Source organism: Cynocephalus volans, chromosome 7, assembly GCF_027409185.1.
Source record: "Cynocephalus volans isolate mCynVol1 chromosome 7, mCynVol1.pri, whole genome shotgun sequence".
Taxonomy (NCBI): Eukaryota; Metazoa; Chordata; class Mammalia; order Dermoptera; family Cynocephalidae; genus Cynocephalus; species Cynocephalus volans.
Window position 1 is genome coordinate 134,430,119 of NC_084466.1, and position 19,871 is coordinate 134,449,989.

At 52.6% G+C, this 19,871-nt stretch overlaps 1 protein-coding gene across 4 annotated transcripts in view; it reads right to left on the bottom strand.

Moving 5' to 3' along the window:
- The window catches only part of SH3PXD2A (SH3 and PX domains 2A), a 238,199-nt gene that overhangs the window by 49,105 nt on the left and 169,223 nt on the right, over positions 1–19,871 (bottom strand). For 3 of the 4 annotated variants that reach the window (XR_010024035.1, XR_010024034.1, XM_063101873.1), the window contains exons 7-8: positions 13,846–13,890; positions 7,358–7,489 (exon numbers count right to left, since the gene is read on the bottom strand). Coding sequence is in view for 2 of the 4 variants with exons in the window: in XM_063101873.1 (XP_062957943.1) it covers positions 7,358–7,489; positions 13,846–13,890 (177 nt within the window). In the remaining 2 variants the exon portion in view is untranslated. The remainder of the gene's footprint in view (positions 1–7,357; positions 7,490–13,845; positions 13,891–19,871) is intronic. The other variant, XM_063101874.1, reaches the window with a different exon arrangement.

A 19,871-nucleotide genomic window follows, 5' to 3' on the forward strand; every position in this document is an offset into this window, starting at 1 on the left:
ACCTCTTCAGAGAGGTCCCCCAACCACGTCCTATCACCTCCTCCCAGGCTTATCTCTTGCACTGCACTCAGCGACATCTAGAATTATTTTCTTGGTTGACTGCGAGAGTGGGACTTTGTCAGCTTCTGTCACCTCTGGATCCTGACACTTACTAATACAGATTTAGTGACAACTGACTGACCATCTGAAGACTGCCTTTGCTAGGGGGTTGGGCAGTGTAGCTAACAGATCCCTTGGCATTCAAAACCTGGAAAAACAGCATGTTGGAGATGCTTGTGAACAGTCAGTGTTTGTCCCCCGAAAGGGAAGGCAGCCAAGTGCTGCCCCAAGGCTGGGGCTGGGATGAGCAGCTGGCATCACACAGGCACCTTAGCTGGATTTCCAAGGCTGCACACACCACACCCAAGGCCACCACCGAACCACATCTGCTCAGAAATGAGGATTCAAGGAAAATGCCTGGGAGGAGGAGTCTGGGACATGATAGGTCCACAGAGCCAATGTCAGGTTACTGCAACATCTCCTCCGCCTGTCCAACCTGAGCAAGGTGGAAGTGTGGCAGAGGGAACACTCTGTGCCCACTGCCCCACCCGCCACCTGGAAGCTGGCTCTAGGCAGGTGGCTGGCAGTGCTCAGCACTGAGAAGCCCTTGGATGTGTCACTGACAACAGCCTCTGAAGACCTAGCTCGAGAAAAGAGCTATTTCCAGAGCCTCCCTGTGCATGCTGCTCCTTCCTCTGCCACCCTCCTCCCCGCAGCCAGGATGGCTTGCTTCAAGTGCCTCTATTCTCAGGTGGCTGTCCTGCTCACCAGCTTCCCGTGGCCCTGGCCTTCCTGCCATGTAATTTATCCACTGCTGCCAACTTCCGCTTTTCTTCTGCTCCAGGCCCCTATACACCCACTTTACTGTCTCAGCCCTGCCACCCCCCGCTACTTTCTCTGCCTATCTTAACCCCTGCTTCTCCAAGGCCCAGCACAATGCCTCCTCCTCCTCCAGGCAGCCTTCCTGACTATGCTAGTCTTCACTCCTGGCACTGCAGCTCTGCACCATGCAACAGAGCCACCGAAGGACAGCCAGCATGGGGGTGTCATGGTGGGCCTCTCCTCTTCCCAGCCTTGCATGAAGCCCCCTGATTCCATGAGGCTACTGCTCTTGGGTCACCAATGGGACCCTGATTTCTGCCTCAAACCCTTCTTCCTGTCACAAGCTGGGACAAGGATGCCAGGGGGTGACCCTGCCACCCAGGATAGGTTGTGCTGGCCTCACTGCCTCACAGTAAACTCCCTGTTGCCATATCCACCTCATAGCCCCTCAGGGCTGAGAGTCCCCACACACCACTGAGTACAATCCATTCTCTGGCCAGGTGTGGAACTGAGGTCACAAAAGAGAAACTGGCCCACTGTGGACCCCAAGGCCAATCTGTGGCAGAGCTGCCCCAGGCTAGTGGTCTTACTAATGGCTATCATATATTGAGCACTTACTATGTCCCAGGCCCTGCACTAAGCACTGAATTCCTTTTGAATCAGCATATACGAACCCTATAGCTGTGGGTACAATTATGCCCATTTTACAGGTAAAAAAAACTATTACTTATAGGACCCAAGAAACTTTCCCAGGGTCACCATAGTAAGTGATCAAATCAAGATTAAAACCTGGCTTATCTAACTTGAAGCCCACATTCTTAATTACTAGGCTATCCTGCAATCTCATTATCAGAACAATCTCTACCCTGGGGTGAATAAATCTAGGCTGAAGGGCCCAAGGCTAGAACAGGATGTCCCCCTCTGCTATTAGATTTATGCTCCCTGGACCTTTCCCTACAGCCAGCTTCAAGGAGACAACAGCTGAACACCAGAGATAGTTTTGGACCAGGATGGCCTTTGGAATTGCTGATTAGGGTGATATAGCAGGAACACATACATGCAGCACTTAAGAGAAGAGCTATTAGGGAGCGGGCTTTCCAGTGGCTGGGACAGAACCTCATGGAGACCAGTCACCACCTCTGTGGGGGTCACCACATCCAAATGGAGACTGGCTCATTGGAACCAAACAGACTCTTAAAAGGCTGTTGAGGAGAACAGTGTTAGTTTACTTATCGGCAAAGTAGACTGCAATAAATCTGCCTTTCTACAATCTTCTCTTTATTGAGACGCCCCTTTTCTAGGAGCAAGGGTAACTTGGAAGTCTGAATTAGCAATTGGGTGGTTCCTTAGTAAGCAGAGAATTTAAGCAAAAGACATAGAAGATATACGTGAAGTCCATTTAAGACAATGGAGGATCTGTAAAGCTATCTCAGTCTCACAATACAGTCCACCCCTTAAATGCTGAGAATGCTCATATCAACTAGACTTGAAGCTCCATAAAGGCAGGAACCTTATGGGTTTAAACCCAATTAGCAAAAGAACTATTCAAGAATTGTGAAATAAATGAGTGAATAAATGAATACTATGTACAGCATATTTCTCCCTTATAAAAAGCCCATGTGGTATGTTTCACTGCCCCTTTACAGGAAACAAATTGATTCCTACTTACATCACATAGTCAGTTAGTGTAGCACTAGATCTTAAAATGCAGTATTGGAATTCCAGATTATTTGCCCTCTCCACTACACAACACAAACAGATGCTAAACAAGTCAAATGGGTGCAGCCACATGTTTTTGGGTACAGTGTCCCCACAATATCTCCCTTCCTTAAAACCTGCCCTCCAGGAGCCATGGCTGAAGAGGTTGGCTAGGTAGTCATGTTTATGCCCTGTGATGCTTCTTCTGGACACAGCTGACTGGACCAGGGCTGGACACCTGATCTAAGTTCTCTCAATCCATTGGCTTGCCAGGAACCAATCAGAATCAAACTTCAAATTATGAATTCAGAGACCCAGAGGCCACAGTCAGTTGTTGGCAGCTATCTCAATGGAAAAGTCATACAAAGCCTGGTCCTGACAAACCAACACCATGGCAAACCAGCTGCTGTCATGGGTGAACAGAAGCAAAGGAATTCTGGTCTGCAGTTAGGAGAAGAGCATGGCTGCGCTTTCAATCCACGTGGTATGCAGGAGAGAGATGGAGATGAGAATAGTTGCTTTGGCGCATGCCAACTTTCTGGTTCCCAGTCCCAGCCTCCGGAGGCTGGGATTTACTTCTCACCTTTGTGTTTGGTGAGATTTTCCTGCATCCTATCCATCGTGTCTTGAGCAAGTCTAAGTGAAGTTCTGTCCTCTGCTCATAACTCAATTGGGACTAAAGTATTGACTTTGGAGGGGGGTGAAGATTCTCAAACTCTCTCCAAGACTCAGTTTTCTTGCCTGTAAAATAAGTGGATGGACCATAGGAGTTCAAAATTCCTTGTTTCCAAGGAAGTATAAGAACTCCCAGTGTATCATGCTGGTGCCAGAAAATAAGCAAAGACTTGGAGAAGGAAAGCTGAGGCAGGAAAAATTCTGTTGACTCATCTCCCCACTTCCTCCCCTGGCCTGTCATCCTAAGAGGAAGGAAACAATCCTGGAAAGTTGGAGGCAGTTTTGCTCAACATGGAAATCAGAGCAACCAGGACACTGACATCACCCCTCTGCCAGAAGTTAGACCAAATAATGCCTGCTGGAGGGTGAAGCCAATGTGGGTTTTGAGGCACAAGAGTGTCCTTCAGAGGAGGCATCTCAGTCACTGTTGCTAATGTTAAGGGTGGAGGGGTTTCCAAAGACAAAGCAACATCAGCTGCTGCATGCCCTGGCATGGCCTGAGGGTGACAAAGCCACCAAAGCTGTTGAATTTTTCTGCTATATGTGTCCCTATTGATCTATGGAGAAAAAGAATCCTTTTCTAGTTGGGCCCCAGGCCTACTGATTGATCAAAAACGCTTTCCCTAAAGCCACTCCTGTCCCACTTTGGGTGTCTTTGCCTTTTGTTCCCTGGGTTAGGCTTATCCTCAGTGCTGGGTAAACAGCACCCTACTCAGATCAGCTGTTGTCTGTCCCCCAAGTTCAAAGAATCAAGTAATAATGTGAATTCTCACAGCCTATGAGTGCCATGCAGGAAGGAGGGAACACAGAGACATCCTTCTACAGGGTGTTTCAGGAAGCTCTGCAGTCATCTCAGCCAGCCCTTGTCTCTCCCACACCATCACCAACTTGGGCTTCTGCCACCTCCCACCCAGGATCAGCCCATTCTCAGCCTCCCCCATGGCCTCTGTAGAGAAGAGGGATCTCAGCCACTGAACTTTAAGGAAATGTCTTAACCTCTTAGCCTGCTATTTCAGCCACAAAACAGTTAAAGTGCCTTCTACCACATGGGGTTGTTTCATGATTCCAGTAGAATGATGCATCTCAAGTGCGTGGCCTGGTACCTGGCATTTACTGTTTGCTGATTCAGAATCGCCTTCCAGACACATCTCTCTTCAGACCAATGAGAGACAGAGTGTTAGCATGCCCACACCTCCAAATGGCTTGGTGGCTCTGATAAGCAGGCAGAGCCAAAGGTAGCTGGATGCCTCTATTACTCTACTTGAGGGACTCCCAGATGAATGAGAGGACACAGAGGCAGTGTCCTGACACCCAGTGGGCAAGGCAAGGCCCTGGGAGGCTCCGGGAGGCAGGAATGGTGCTGACTGGGGATGCTGCCCCAACAATGTGAGTGGAAATGCCTCAACACGCCCACCACATCCCAGTGTCAAAGGCATCACAATTGGGTCTTTGTTCCAGAGTTCAAAAGCCTCACTCACCACTCCTTCCAAAGCCAGCTTGCAGGATGCACAACACGCCTCCTCTCCCCCGCCGTCAGGCCTCCACCTTCCCTGAAGTGCGACGCCACCCTCCCGAGGACCTGCAGTTTGGCCCTCTTCCTTTCTCCCCTCCACCCACTTAGTTTCTCTGGTTAAGCTGATTGTACATTCCAGCCCTCCTGGTCTCCGATGGTGGCAGATAGGGTAGGTTCAGATAGTGTATGGGCGGGCACAGCACTCCAGGTCCCTGTGCAAACATCTCCAGCTGAGCAGCTGTCTCCACCAAGAGTAAAGATACAAAACTCTCAGAGAAATAGAAAAGCATGTTCGGGAAGGCTTTCTCCACCTGACTCCCAGGGCCCTAGTGAGTTACCCTGCCACGGAGTTCAGACCTGGGACAGGGCTCAGAGAGGTCATTTGCTACAGCCCCTACTTCCCAGCAGCCACAAGGTTACCTCCATTTTATTAGAAGGGATAACTGAGGCGCAGAGAAGTCAAAGGACCTGAGGCCATCCAGACAACAGGTAGTAGGTAGAATCGTGCTTCTAGGAACAGCAGCTCCATCATCAGGTCTGTGTGCCAGGCTGGGCTCCTCTGGCCACAGGTGGCAATGGGGAGTCAGGGTGCCTGGGCCACCTCCAACAGCCATCGGGAACTCCTCAGGAGAGGAGTTGTCTCCACATCTTTTCTAGGCCTAACACAGACTCCCGCTTTTTCAAGGCTATCCTTCCCCTACTCCTAGGCAGGACTCCAGGTATTCCCAGGATCCTAGATATAAAATGGGAAGGGGAGGGCACACACCCCCCTGGGAATCATGAAGGCTTAAAGCAGGATGGACTTCCTTTAATGTGGTGCCTCCTCTTTGGCAGCCTGGCCAGTGATTGACCCCCAAAGACACAGGAGCTTACTACTTCCTACTGCTCCAGGGGTATACAGCTGTGGTGGGAGACTGGGCAGATAGGTGCTGAGAGGTGCCTAAGCCAGGACTTCTAAGAACTGACCTTATACAGAGAAGTGGGCCTTTTCTTTCCTTGGTGCAAGCTCCAAAACAAACATCTCCCCCACCTGGTGTTTCCCATTCTGCCACTAGAGATCCATCCTCTGGTTCTCAAGGTACTTAGGGTTTCCAGAGCCAGCCCCCAGGATAATGTCAGCTTCCCTGCAGCGGGGGAGGGGTCAGGTGGGGCTGGTAGTATGACAACAGTTGAGGGCAACACTGTGCAGGAAGGTGGTCACTGTGGGTACCTGGGACATGGCTTTGCCAGGTGGAGACAGCTGCTGCTGATCACCCTGGCAATGACTCCAGGCACAAGGGCAGAGCCTAACCTGTCTGAGAGGGGACAGGCTGAGAAGACCCCAGGCCAGAAGGGCCATGAGTCAGGCCTATGCTTGCATCTTGGCCCCATTCTCAGGGAGCTGCCTGTGGCAGAAGCCCCCGAGAGACCGCTGGGGTTTCCTTGGCATCCCCACAGCTGCTGCCACCCAGACGCCTAGCAATGAGGAGCCCAAGAACACCCCAGTTCTGCCTTCAACCTCAGCGAACTTACTTCCCCTCAGTCTCTCTGTTCCTCAGTTATTCTATTACAGAATGGGCACAGTGGTCCTTTGGTTTACCTTCCTTTCAGGATTCAAAAGAACTAGAAGAGAACGGAGTGAAACTAGGAGAGAACAGGCCCCTCCCCTCTGGAAGTGTCCACCAAATACAGTCTAGGGAGGCTCCTGTGCCTTCCCCATAGCAAATCAAAACGGAAACAAAACACCCCAGGAACTGATTCAAGACCTAACAGGCTGTGGGCAACCTGCTGATGGACATGCCAGGCTCAAGCCCCATCCCTGGCTCTGCAGGGGCTGATGGGCCCACACCCCAACACTGACAGACCTGGGCTCTCCTCTCCCCACCTGCTATGTATGACTCCTGCTGCTAACGACACCAAGGTACACTGGCCCACTTTGCAAGAACCTTGGAACCGGCAGCCCCTGGGCAGCCATCAGCATGGCCCCTGTGCTGGCTCCTAGTGACAGAATGGACGCTGCAGGGCCCCCTGGCCTGGGTCCTGGCTTCATCCCCATCTGGGCCTCTTTCCAGGTCCTGGCAGCCTCCAACTCAGCAGGGGGTGGTCAGCATACCACCCAGACACTAGCCAGCTCCCACAGTCCTGGCCCTTCCTCAAATAACTCACCAGGGGCCTGGGGACCCTGGACCTCACAGTGACATCACAGTCTGCCTTCCCCACCATCTGGCCAAATTTTCCTGCCCCTGCTTGGACCCTGCCTTGGAATATGGCCCCAAGAGGGGAAGCTGCTGTTGAGCACCCCTGAGCTGGAAGCTACCTTCCCCATGGGCCTCAGAAGACATGGGGACCCTGAGCAGGGGCTGGATGCTTATCCCTGCGGCTGCCACCCTGGCCATGCATTAACACAGGCCGGTTAATTATCCCTGAGCTGGGGAGACATTCTTCCACCACCAGGCAAACTGCTGGCCTGCAGCCCAAACCAACAGGGGGAAACTTCAGCCTACTCAGCCCTCTCCCTGCCAGATGGAAATAACGTATAGCTGCAGAGGTGGGGGAGGAGGAAGGGAACAAAACCCAGTGCAGCCAAAGAGCTGGGCCGGGGCCCAAGTGGCCAGCCGGCCGGCCACTCACCACTTTCATTCTTCTCGATAACATCCACCACCTCCCCGGCCTGGAGGCTCAGCTCCGAGTTCTCCTGCTTCTTATAGTTGGAAACCACCACATACTGCTCCAGGATCATGGGCTCGGCGTTGCTGTCGGCACCTGGCGAGGGCAGAAAGCACGCGGTGAGCCAGCGGCCAGCCATGGCCCCGCGGCCGGGGCGCCCCCTGTCCATCGGCCTCCTCGTGGGAGGCTGTTCCGTCGCCAGCGCCGCTCCGAGGGGCAGCCCGCAGCCAGAGCTCGCAGCTCGCCAGGCCCCAAGGACAGGCCATATAGCAAGGCCCCACACCGGCCCCTGCACCGCGGGGACCGGGGGACATGGGGAGCCGGGGGCCAGGGAGGGGACCGAGGAGGAGGGGGAGGAGAGAGACAGAGGCAGACAGAGGCCAAGCAGAGTCAGGAAAAGGCTGTTGCTGCGACAAGTTAGTCACAGCCCAGGGTGAGGGAGTCCGAGGAGAGGCCTGGGGCCGATGTGGTCTCTCCAGGCCATTTGGCTACCAGCAGGGGCGTGAGGGGAGGGTCGCGAGCACCCATGGAGGCTGAGGCCAGAGAGCAGGAGAGAGAAAGGTGAGCGAGGAGGAGGCTCCTGCCTCTACCCCCCAGCCCTGTGAGCCCAGAGAAAAGGCAGCCCTGCTCCCCTCGGGCGGGAGAGGGAGAGGCAAGAGCGGGAGAGAACTTCTCCACAGCCCAGGCCCAGGCGAGGAGTCAAGAGGGTTGGAGGCCGCCAATCACTGGGGTTTACTCGCAACCCTTAAATAGAAACACATGAGACCCGTCGAATGAGGAGCTGGGGGTGGAGGCAGAGCAGGGGAGGAGGGCCCAGACTGTTTACTTGAAACCCAAGAAGAAAGTCCCAGCGCCAGCGGCTGGCTGGCCCAGCCCGCCCCCCGCCAACTTTTCCTCAAATTCAGCTCCATTCCTGCCCCTCGGGCAAACCCGGGCGCTGCCACCGAGCCCAGGGCCGGACAGACAGACCAGCCTCAGCCACTGGCCCAGCCTCGTTTCCAGAAGGGCCTGGCTGGCCCGGCTGCTTCCATCTCCCCATATGGAGACTGACTCAGTCTCCCTCTGCCTTTAAGTTATGGGGCTTGTGGTCAGGCTCTGGCAGTCTCAGGAGCTTGAGGGGTGAAAAGTTGGGGTGCAGCAGAGGGCAGGTGGGCCCCAGGCTCCCAGGAGCAAGCCACTTCTCTGTTCTTAACCACTGGACCAGTGTGATATTCATTAAGCAAGTGCCAGGCTGGGAGGTGGACAGCCTGGATGCCTGTCTCAGCTTACTGGCTGTGTGGCATTGGACTTGCTGCTTAAACCTCTCTGTGCTCCAACTATTACCATCATCCTCACTGGGGTGGGGATGAGGCTGGGGATAACACACCTGACACATGACATGCCCTGCTAGGAGCTAACAGGGTCCACCAGCCAGAAATCTATATATAGGAAGCCTTCCCAGACCAGCCCCAACCCCAGCCCAAAGCGAACTGCATTTCTTAAACTATGTGTCTGCCAATCTCCTCGAAGGCTGAGGGGTGTCATACCACTAGCCTGACTGCAGCAATGGCTTAGGGTCTCCAGGCTCCACATGGCCCCCTTGGCACCTCAGCCTGCAGCCACATTCCCTGCACACCTGCATCTGAGTTGGCAAATGTTATGTGCCAGGCACATTTACTGTCCTATTTCTTCCTCACAACATCCCTCTTATCTTCCCATTTCACAAAAGACAAATCAGAGGCGCAGAGAGGGCAAGAGACTCACCCCAGCTCCCACAGCTGGTAGGGAGACACCATAAATTCACTCTGTGTTCCAGGTTCAAGCCCATCTGTCTTTCCACTACAGAACAGCTCTTCTGATTTCTGTTTCCATACATCTCATTCTTCTAGCAGTGATCCTCAACTTGGTAGGACAGAATCACTTGGGGAGCTTTCCAAAAATACTGATGCCTGGGCTTCAGAGATCCAGGTTGAACCGGTCTGGGGTGGGGCCCAGGAATGAGTATTTTTTAGACACCCCGTCCTGCCCCCATGGCTCTCATATGCACCAGGAGCAGCACTTCTTTGATCTTTGGGTCCTTCCCTGGGGGAGCCTCCATCCTACCTAGGGCAGGGGGCGATGGCCACATGGATATGCACAGTCCCCAGCAGCCTCTCCAAAGCCAGGATTGTGTTTCAGGCAGAAATGCGACTGACAGCTGGGCAGCAGGGCCAGCCCCGCCTGTGCACTCAGATGTGGCCAGCTTCTTCACCTGCCCTGCCAGCCGGACAGAGGCAGCACTGGACACTGTGCTGACAGATGACCTCCCACTGTGCCTGGGCCAGGGCACTGGGCTTGGAGACTCTGGCCAACAACACTTAAGTGTACCAGGCACATAAAAGGTCGGTCCCCACCCTGTGTGATATGGGGGGGCTCACTTCACAGTTTGGGGAGCACTGGATGAGAAAACAGGAAAGGAAAACTCAAGACACAAACAGAAGAGGAGAGGAGTTCCACAGCAGGTTAGAGAGCGTCTGAGTCCTGAGAGTGCCCAGATGACATTGGTAACAGTGAGCCGCCATCAGTGCACATCTTGCTGTCTCTCATGTGATCCTTACAACCCAAACAGTGGGTCCTGTTGCAGCCCCATCTTACACATGGGCAAACTGAGTCTCACGAGGGTAAGCAATTTTCCGAGTCACACAGCTGGGATTAAGCCCAAGCACACCTGACACCAACCGCTGATGACCTTGATTTCCGCTGGTGCCTGGTCTCCAGGGAAGGGCCTGCCTCATTCCCCTTATATCCCCAGATACACAGCTGGTGCTTAATAAAGACTGGAGTGTGGGTTTCCTGTTGACTTTTGCGACCCCTACTGACCAGACCACAGTGCCCATTAGGTGGCAGGTACTCAACAGATGTTTGTGCAATGAATGAATGAAATGAATGGGCAGATGAACAGGGTGATTTTGTTTGTTGAGTCACTGTGGATAAACGGCAGGGCCTCACCTCTGAAACATGGGAAAACTAGACACGTGAGCACGAAGGGAGAAAGGGGAGATGAGGAAACAGAGGCAAGGAGAAGCGAGGAGCTCTGGATTTGTGGCAAGATGCTAATGAGGAGTGCTGGGGAGTGGAGAGACATCAGCTCATTTTAATACAAGCCAAGAAAATCTGAGACAAGATTTCAAAATGTAGGAAAATCCATACACCCGCACCACCTCCCCCAACAGCCTTCTTGGAAAATTGGCCTGAACTTTCTGAAGGCTGACACTCTGGGATGCAGGTAGAAACGTTAAGAAAACGTTCTCCAGGCTTTATAGAGCACAAACAGGCTGCGGCACTTCTTGGAGGCCACTCCAACAGCTGTGGGACGACACATGGATAACAAACACTCTTGTCTTTCTGGCTGCCTCCCCTCCCCCAGCACACACAGGCTCCCAGCTCCCTCTCTGGCATCTGCTTCTTAGGGTGTTGCCGGCCCAGGACCGCAGGGTGAGTGGGAGCTGGGAGCAGGTATCCAGATGAGAAACCACTCGGCAGGCCGGGCAGCCGGTGGGTGGTGATGTCATCTCACAAAGGCTGCTCTGGATCTCCTCCCAGGCAAGGCCTGGAAAATTGGGGGCTGGAGGAGTCTGCTTGAGGGAGGGGAGGGGCAGTGGAGGCAGCCTCTTGTCTTCAGAAGAAAAGGGTTTGGCAGGAGCATGGAGAAGGGTGTACCCCTTCTAGAAAGTATAGCCTCTCCTGGGTTGGAAGGGGACTTTGCATGAATCTCATCCAAGGGTGGACCCTTGTGCTTTATTATGGAGCCCTTGGCTGGACCTTTTGGGGGCCCTGGGGGTTCCCTGAACCCCTGCCCCACCCTTGCCTCACACCTGCATTCCTCCAATTACCACCTGGATGGAACCCTGGCTCCTACCTGATCCCAGCTGTCAACTTAAATGTCTCAACTAGACTTTTGCCAAGTCAGTCCCCCACTTTTAACATCCTCAGTGGCTCCCTGTTGCCTAAAGAATAAAGGCCAAATTCAAACCTAGTCTTTCTTGCCAATCTGAGCTCCCCAAGTTCCCTCCCCTCCCACCTAATTCCATGCAACATTTGTGATTCAACAAACATGTATTGAGCATCTGCTGTGTGCCAATGACACTGTTCTGTCCAGGTTCTGACTTCCCAAGCCTTTGCTTTAGCTGTGGCCCCATGCCTGGAATGCTTTCTCTCTTCTGTCCACCAATTCCAATTCTACTCAAGCATCTCTGCCCCTCCAGAAGGCTCTCTTATCACTCCAGCCATGGTGCTCTCTCCTGTTCTCTCCTGGACTTTTTCTTGGGCATTGCTCCCCATCCAGACCCCATGCTTTAGACATGTATCTCCCTGAGAGAGTTGACACCCCAGAACTGGTGCCATAGGATGTGACACTGGACACAATAATTACCTGAGATTCACGATGCAAAAGCTTAGAATGAGAGTCTGAGGGTCTGAGGTCCAGTCCTGCTTTGCCCTTCCTAGCTCTGTGATCCTAAGGAGGACGCTCAACCTCTCTGAGCTTTAGCTCCCCATCTATAAACAGGAACAGTAACAGCACCCACCTCACAGGGTTGTTCCAAGCAGGGGATGAAGTGATAGGGTTAAAGTCCTATGTAAACTGCATATAGTCACTTATAAAGCAAGCCGAGGGAATGGAAGATTTGGGGAAGAACTGAAGAGCTTTTAGCTCCTCCGCAGCCTCAGAAACAGCAGGCATCTCAGAGCGAATTAGGGCCACAGACACCAGAAGGGTGAGGAAGGGAGGTCCAGGACTGTGTCCCTGCAACATGCCTCTCCCAGACCCCACCTCCTGGCAGACAGTGGGCACCTGCCAGCTGGGGAGTCAGATCAGAGGTCCCTGGGCCCGCTCTGGGGTGATGCCAGGCTAGCGGGCCAAGGATCCTTATCTACAAGGATCTCCAGCACAGCCCTTTACCTCCAAGTTTCCTGTCTCACAGAATTCTCCAGCATTCCAGATGAAGAAACCGAGGCCCAGAGAGACCTGGAGACTTGCCCAAGACTCTGGCCCGGGACTCCCAGTCTGGCTGGGTTTCTCCCCAGTCTACACTGCCTCCCCTGGGTCTTCTGCTCCAAACAGCTAGGCTCATCCTGAGAAGCCGGGCCCTGTGGTGGCCTCTGCCTCAGGCTCCCCATGACCCCCCCAGCCCTGGGCATCCCACCAAGGCCCTTCCAGACCCTCACAACTGGTTTCTCCCAGGCCGGACTAGGCCTGTTGGCCTCTCAGCTATACGTCTGGTGAATAAAATGTACTGCTGTGGGCCAAGTGGGCTCCAGCTTACTGGCTTATGGAGAGGGGAAAAAGGGACAGGAGCCCAGTGATTAGCTCAGGCCCAGGCCCTCGTCACAGAGAACGGCAGAAGGACGATCATATGGGAAGGGAGGGGGCCCTCTGCCCTCCCACCCTCTACCTTCTCTTCTCCTCTGGCCCCTCTCCCAGGACATCCACCCCTCACTCCCTGCCCACATCTGTGGCAGGGAGGGGCTGAGCTTTGGGCTTTAACCCCTGGGACTGGCCCAGCCCCCCTCTGACCTCTGACCCTCTGCCTTGTCCCTCAATCTCCCAGCCTGAACCTCTGCTCTCAGGTATGGTTTCTTTTTTTTTTTTTTTTTTTGGCTCTCAGGTTTGGGGCTGGAGTTATGGGGGTGGGCAATACTCTCAGAAATGTAGAGGCCCTATAGAAGACACTTCTGGAAATTCCATCGCTCCCCCCATTGTTCAGTAATACCAAAGGCTAAAGGCAAGTCCCTGACCCCTGGCCCAGCTCTTCCTGGACATAGGCCAAGGTCCAAGATGCTGAGGCCCATCTCCGCCAGGAGCCCCCTGAAGCCGGAGGCAGCTCCAAGCTCTGTATCTGTGGGGCATGGGGGCTGTGCCCCACCTTCAGTCACAGTCACAAGACTGTCCACCCCCTGGCCCAAATCTCCAACTCCCAAGTGAGATCACTGGAAACCAGGCTCGGGCATCAGAGACCTCCCTATCACCTCGGTTTAACTGCCTGAAGTGAGATGAATCATCTTTGGTTGGCCCATCTCACTGGGATGGCCAACGAGACAGCACTGAAGACGATGGTAGCCCCACCACTGTCCGAGCATGCTCTGTGTGCCAGGCTCCCCAGGAGGCAATACACCCCCTTAGGGAGGTTGCGTAAACTGCCCAAGGCAGCGCAGCCAGGACGTGGCAGGGCTGGGATTCAAACCACACACTCTGGGTGCATGGCACACTTGCTTACACACTGTGAACTCATCAAAGGGCTCCAAGGCTGGATCTGAGACCTAAAAAAGGTCAACCTGGAAGGCAGAGGGCACAACAAGCGGAGAACATGCTGATAAAGGGCTGCTACACAACACTGGGAAGCATGCAGAAAGCGGCCTGTGAGCACCCATTCCCACGCATGTGTGCCCAGGACACACATGTTCACGCATGCACTCACATGCACACTGGGCAGTACCTGGCACGTCCTTCTTGGGAGACTCAGTCCAGCTGGACAGCCACACTTCCGAGTCCCCCGAGAACAAACAGCAGCAGAAGAGAATCAGAGGAGGAGAGAGAACGTTAGGCAGGCAGGAGCTCCACCCAGCGAGTGGCTGCAGGCTCCTCGTGGTCGTGGTCAGCACACGGCCACAGGGCGGAAGGCGGGGGAGGGGAGAGGAGTGACTTCATGGCCCTGGGCTGGCTATGGGCCTATGTGATTGCAGAGGCGCTGGGACACAGCTGGCTGGGTTGGGGATAATGAGGTGTCTGCCGAAAGGCAGGAATCCTCTGGAACACAAAGAATCCTACACAACCCACCCGCCTGGACTGGCCTATGGGTTATCATGACCCTGGAGGAGGAGCCTGGCCCTTCCTCTCTGTCCATGTGGGTGGCTGGCCCCACAGGGCCTAGTGGTTCCAAAGGTCCTCACAGACCAGCAGGCTCAGCAGCTTGGACTCGGAACATCAAATATCAGGGTTGGAGCACCCAAAGCCAGCCTCCAGGTCCTGGGGCACCATGTCCACTGGCCCTGATGTCTTGTTCAGCCCTTGCCACAGCCCCACCCACTGAGGAAGGTGGGCAGACTCTAACAGAATGGAAGGGAGCCTCACTCCCCAACCCCAATCCAGAAAGACAAGGACTTTTAGTGACCGGAAGCAATGAGGGCTCTATTCCAGGCTCAGACAGTGGTGTTCAACCTGGGTCTCAGTTTCCTCATCTGTGAAATGGGGTTAAAAGTTGTCCTCCTGCCAAGTAGGAGGAGCAAAATCAAAGCACCAAAAAAGAACATATGATAATGAGATATGATGCCATTAACCTTATAATGAGACGGAAAGCTCTTGGCCTAATCATGGTAAGAACAATTCTAGAAAATCAGAGTGGCCATGTAAAGAGCATTGATACTGTCTACCTATACCATGACAACCCCATGAAATGGGTATGTGTTTTTAGCCCCATTTTACAGGGGAGGAATTTTTTGGATAGGAGAAGTAACTAGCCCAATTTCCCATGAGCCAGAGATGGAACCAGGTCTAGCGGCATCCCAAGGCTGGTACTTTCCATGCTGGGCTGCTCATCACCTCCAGAGGAGCAGAGCTCTGGCTGCACTGGGGACAATTACAAGACATGTTGAGACACAAGTCTGAGAGACAAACCCTTGCACTGCCCACTTAGCACTGGCCGAGAGAGCTGCTGACCCATTTACAGAGAGTAACAACAAACAGAGCAAACATCCACATAGCACTTACTGGCTGCCAAGCGTCTTGCTAAGAACTTTACACAGAGCGACTCACGGATTTTCATAACAAACCTACAGTAATTGGTGCTATTATTCCCTCCATTTTGCAGATGAAGAAACCGAAGCAGAGAGGTTAAGTCACTTGCTTAAGGTTGCACAGCTGGCACAGTGTCCATCGCTTGCAGGGACACAGACCTCAGGTGATCAGAGCTTGATGCCACTCACCATTTAAATGACCTAAATGAGCCACCTTCCAATTGCAAGCTGGCTTCTCATGTAGAACTGGGAATCCTGGCCCTTCCAGTTCTCATGGTAAACCAACAGAGCAGGGTCTGTGGAGAGGTTTAGTGAAGCCTCTGGAGTCTAACTGCCTGGGTTCAAATCCAGACTCTGCCCCTTTGAGGAAGCTACTTAAACCTCTCTGGGCCTATTCCCAAACTTGTAAAAATTGGGATGAAGCCTTATACTTACCTTCTGGGTTTCTGTGAGGATTAAATGAGGTAATAGGTAATAGTGCCCAGCACAGTGCCTAGTACATAATCAGTGTTCAATAATGTCTAGCCACCACTGGCAAGATCTCCCATGAATGTGGTTAACATGAGCCTGGCTCCCTGGTTTCAATCAGGTCTGGGGGCACCAGGAAAATCATGCTCCTGGGGCTGCAAGGATAAGAACTAGATGTTGTTCAACACTGGATGAGCCAAGGAAATGCTGGTACCCGGTCAGAGATATTTCCCCAGTCACTCTCAGACACCAGGTCAGCTGGAGTCCGGCGTAGAGGAACTCCTGGGGACTTCACCCAGAGACAGACAGGGCTGGGTCTGAGGCCAGAGCCTCTCACCAGGCCTGGCAGTCTGCAGCCTTCTCGGGCAGCAGGAGCCATGCTGGCCTGGCTTTTAAGCACTGGAAGGGCTGAGACAAGGTAGATGCACTAGGACCTCCAAGGCTTAAAGCCGGTGCAGCCAAGAAGGTCTGAGTTCAGAACGTGAGGCTTCATTGCCTGGGGTCCACATCTTGCTGAGGCTCCAACTTCCTACTGCTGTACCCTGGAGATGAGGCCAAGTGAGCTGCCCCAACGCAAGGCCACGCCACACCCCTGGGAAGGCGCAGTGCCCCAGCTGGCACTACACAGCCCCACACTGCCCCAGCTAAGAGGCTATCCTGGTCTCCTTCCTCCTCAACTTGCTGTATCACTTTGTTTACCTTCCTTTTTGGTTTCTTTTTGGGTTCTTCATAAGGAAACCTTTTGGAAATGCTGATCTCTTTTAGTAAGCCAAGTGGAGGTTCCATGCCTGGACCTGGAGAACCCAGGAAGTACTGCTCTGCTAGAACAGGGGTCTGCAAAGGGCCAGAGAGTAAATATTTTAGGCTTTGAGGGCCATCTGGTCTCTGTCGGGACAACTCAACTCTATCCTTGTAGTGCAAAAGCAGCCACAGACAATACATGAAAGATGAATGGGCTGTGTTCCAATAAAACTTTATTTACAAAACCACATGGGGGGTGGACCTGGCCTGTGGGCAGACGATCCAAGCTCAAACAACCCAAGCTCATGCCTGTCCCCATCATCCTCTAAAGCAGACCTTCCCTTCTCTCCCAAGAGGAAAATGAGAAGCAGACCAGAAACGGGCCTGTCTTTTTAAAAGAAAAGTCTTTCTAAAACATGCTTTATTTCCCCATCCCCTGGTTCTGCAGAATTAATCCAGTTCTACTGCTCCCACCCCAAATCTCCACCCTTTGGAGTCCCTTCTCTCCAGCCCACCCTTGCAAGCTCTCTCCTGGGTGGCAAGGACACTTCTGCCTCATTACAACTAAGAGAGGCGAGCCCCTGGCTCACAGACCCTGGCCCTCTGGCCAGAAGGCAGACAAGCCTGCTGGCTTAGGGCTGGGAAGATGGAGAGATGAAGAGACAAACGGGGTGAAGGGACAAGAGGCAGGCGCAGCCAAATGAGCAGCTGTGACTGACACAAACCAACTGCTTCCTGCTTTCCCCTGTCTCTACCTCCCTCTCCTCGGCGAACAGAACCAAGGGCCCTAAAGAGCAGGATCACCGGCCTGCTGGAAGTCAAGGGGCACTGAACAGGAATCTGCACAACTGGTCTTGCTGAAACTGGCTGTGTGATCCTGGGCAAGTGGCTTAACTCCTCTGGTCATCAATGCTCATACGTGTAAAATTAAGTATTTGGGCCTATTGATCTCTAAGGTAGTTGTCTGGTGTTCTAGACGTGCCCAGCAGAAACCTGGTAGCATAATACAAGTGCACCACAGCTGAAATGAATTTTTCAGAGAAACAGTCTGCCTTCCCATGGAAAACCACTTGAATGCAGGCTCAGTGTAGTGAAACCCAAGTCCAAAAGAGCAGATAATTCAGGAGATGCAGAGGGCAGAGATGTGGAACAAGAATAAAAGAAACTTTGGTTCTTGTGCTCACTCTGCCACTTAGCTCGCTGACTCCGGGGCATTAGCAAACCTCTGAGCCTCTTTTCCTTCTTCTGTAAAATGGGGATAAAAATACCTACCTTGCCTTCTTTGCAGGGTCATTTTAAGAGATGGCCTAATGCCTGTGAAAAGTTTTGGGAGGGGTAGGAATTAGGCCTCTGGGACCCAAGAGGGAGTGAGTGACAGGGCAAAGCTGGTGGCAAAAGCAGTGGGTTCCTGGAAGCTAGGAGGCACGGGGGTAGGGTCCCTCCCTCAGCCATCTCACAGTACTCACATCCCTGTCACAGCCATTCCTCCTGGCTCACGAAACCAGCAGGAATCCTAGCTCAGAGAAAACCAGGAGCCTGCAGGTGCAGCCAAATAGAGATCTGAGAGCCCTTCGATGCTGAACCTGACCTTTTTTTTTGGTGGTTGGCCATTAATAACACCCTTGACCTTGGTGTTGTTAACACCACAGTCCAACTGAATGAGCCAACTGGCCAGCCTAAACCTGATTCTTGTCAGGTCTAGGTGACAGGAGAAACCAAAGAACAACACCCCAGGTCCTCCTGACTTTAAGGAAGCTCTCCCCAAACACACGTATACCCAAGGACTACATAAAAACACCTGGACAGATCTAGGTCAGGAAAGGACTCTTATAGGTTCATAAAAAGGCTTCTTTGAATCTTGAGTAACTCCAGGGCAGTGAGAACTGGGTTCAATTTACCCAAATCGAGTCTCAAACCATGTTTCCAAGGAATGCTTCCCTGGTGTAAAGCAAGTTCCACCCATCCAAACTAATAAATCCAGAGTGGGCTGCAAGCCCAGGTGGGAGAGACAGGAACCACAGCCAACAGTACAAACTCCTCAGAGAATGAGAGAACCAAAGCTCAGGGAAACCAGGGCAAGGTCACCTGCCTTGTCAGCTTCCACAGCCGCCACCCTGGACTCCTGGGAGGGAAGGAGCAGCAGAGAACTTGCCAGGGGCCCGAATGGAACGAATACCTCCCCTGTCCTCTCTCCGTCCTTCCAATCCTTCAGTATCTCTGCGTACGTGAGCACACGAGACCTCTCCCTCTTTGGGATTCTATTGTTCTTACCTCACTGCAGCCTTAAACTGTTTTCTACATAACTGCTGTGTTACAGTCTTTTCTCTCCTTTCCTATAACTAAACTTTGCACAGGGCTAGATTTATTAAGTTTCCTACAGACTCCACTAGTTTCTTTTATTTTCTGACTAGGCCACCACGTAACTCAGCCACCACTTTCAGGCCATCAACTAATTAAGGCCTAACAGCTGCTAGCCCTATCATTTAATAGAAGTAGCAGCAGCAGTAGTGGTTGTTTCCATGAATAAAGCATATGCCCTGTCGCAGGCACGGTAACTGTCACAGGCACACAGTAGATCAAATCTTTACAGCAGCCCTGCAAGGTTAATAGTCATTTATAAAGACGTAGTTTGGCTTTTATGATATTCACTTTAGGGGGCCTGAAACAGGTGTCATACTCAGAGTAGCAGAAACAGGCACAGCGGTGAAAGTGATGTAAATGCCATTCGGGAAAAGCAAGGCACAGATTCAGATGGCCAAGACAGAAAACACATAGTTCAAACACGACTTGCAATCAAAACTCACCTAGGTGGAAGTTTAGAAGAGTACAACTGCTTGGTGTGCGGGCTGTTTCTCACATGGGCAACTCTGTGAAGCTTGATCCAGGGTGAGCAGCAGCAGCAGCTCATTGTAAATGCTTATGGCATAAAAATAAAATGATGCCCTTGTACTGGGGATGTGAGGGATTAATGCGATTCCAGCAGCAGCTCAGACCCTACACTCACCGCCTCCAAGGCCAGGCAGGCTTCAAGGAGGTGTGACCCGGGCAGTCGCCTAATGCCCCATGAATAGAAGGGCCCTGCAGCTGGTTTCATGCCTGTCTATCATGGGTTTGGAGTCATTAATAGTTTATGAACAAGAGACCCTGCATTTTCATTTTGCATTGGGCCCTGAAAATTATGTAGCTAGTTATGCCCAAGGCCTGAGGGTTCTGGGCCAGAGACTTCTGAGCTAAATAAGTAAAAGTACTTAAGAAGAAATTGCATAGGGCTGAATTTCTGGTGAGTGTCTTCTTAGACAGAAAGCAAATCCTAAACGGGAAGCCAGGGCATTCTCTGTCTCCAGTTTCTCCTCCCTCTGCTACATCTCTGGCTTCTTGGTGGTACTCCACAGGCTGGAAGGACCATGTGGGGACTCAGGACCAGAGAGGGGAAGAAATTTGCCTAAGATCACACAGCAAGTTGAGTAGCAGGGCTGGGGCTAGATTATACTGGTATAATCTATATAATGAGTGTACTACT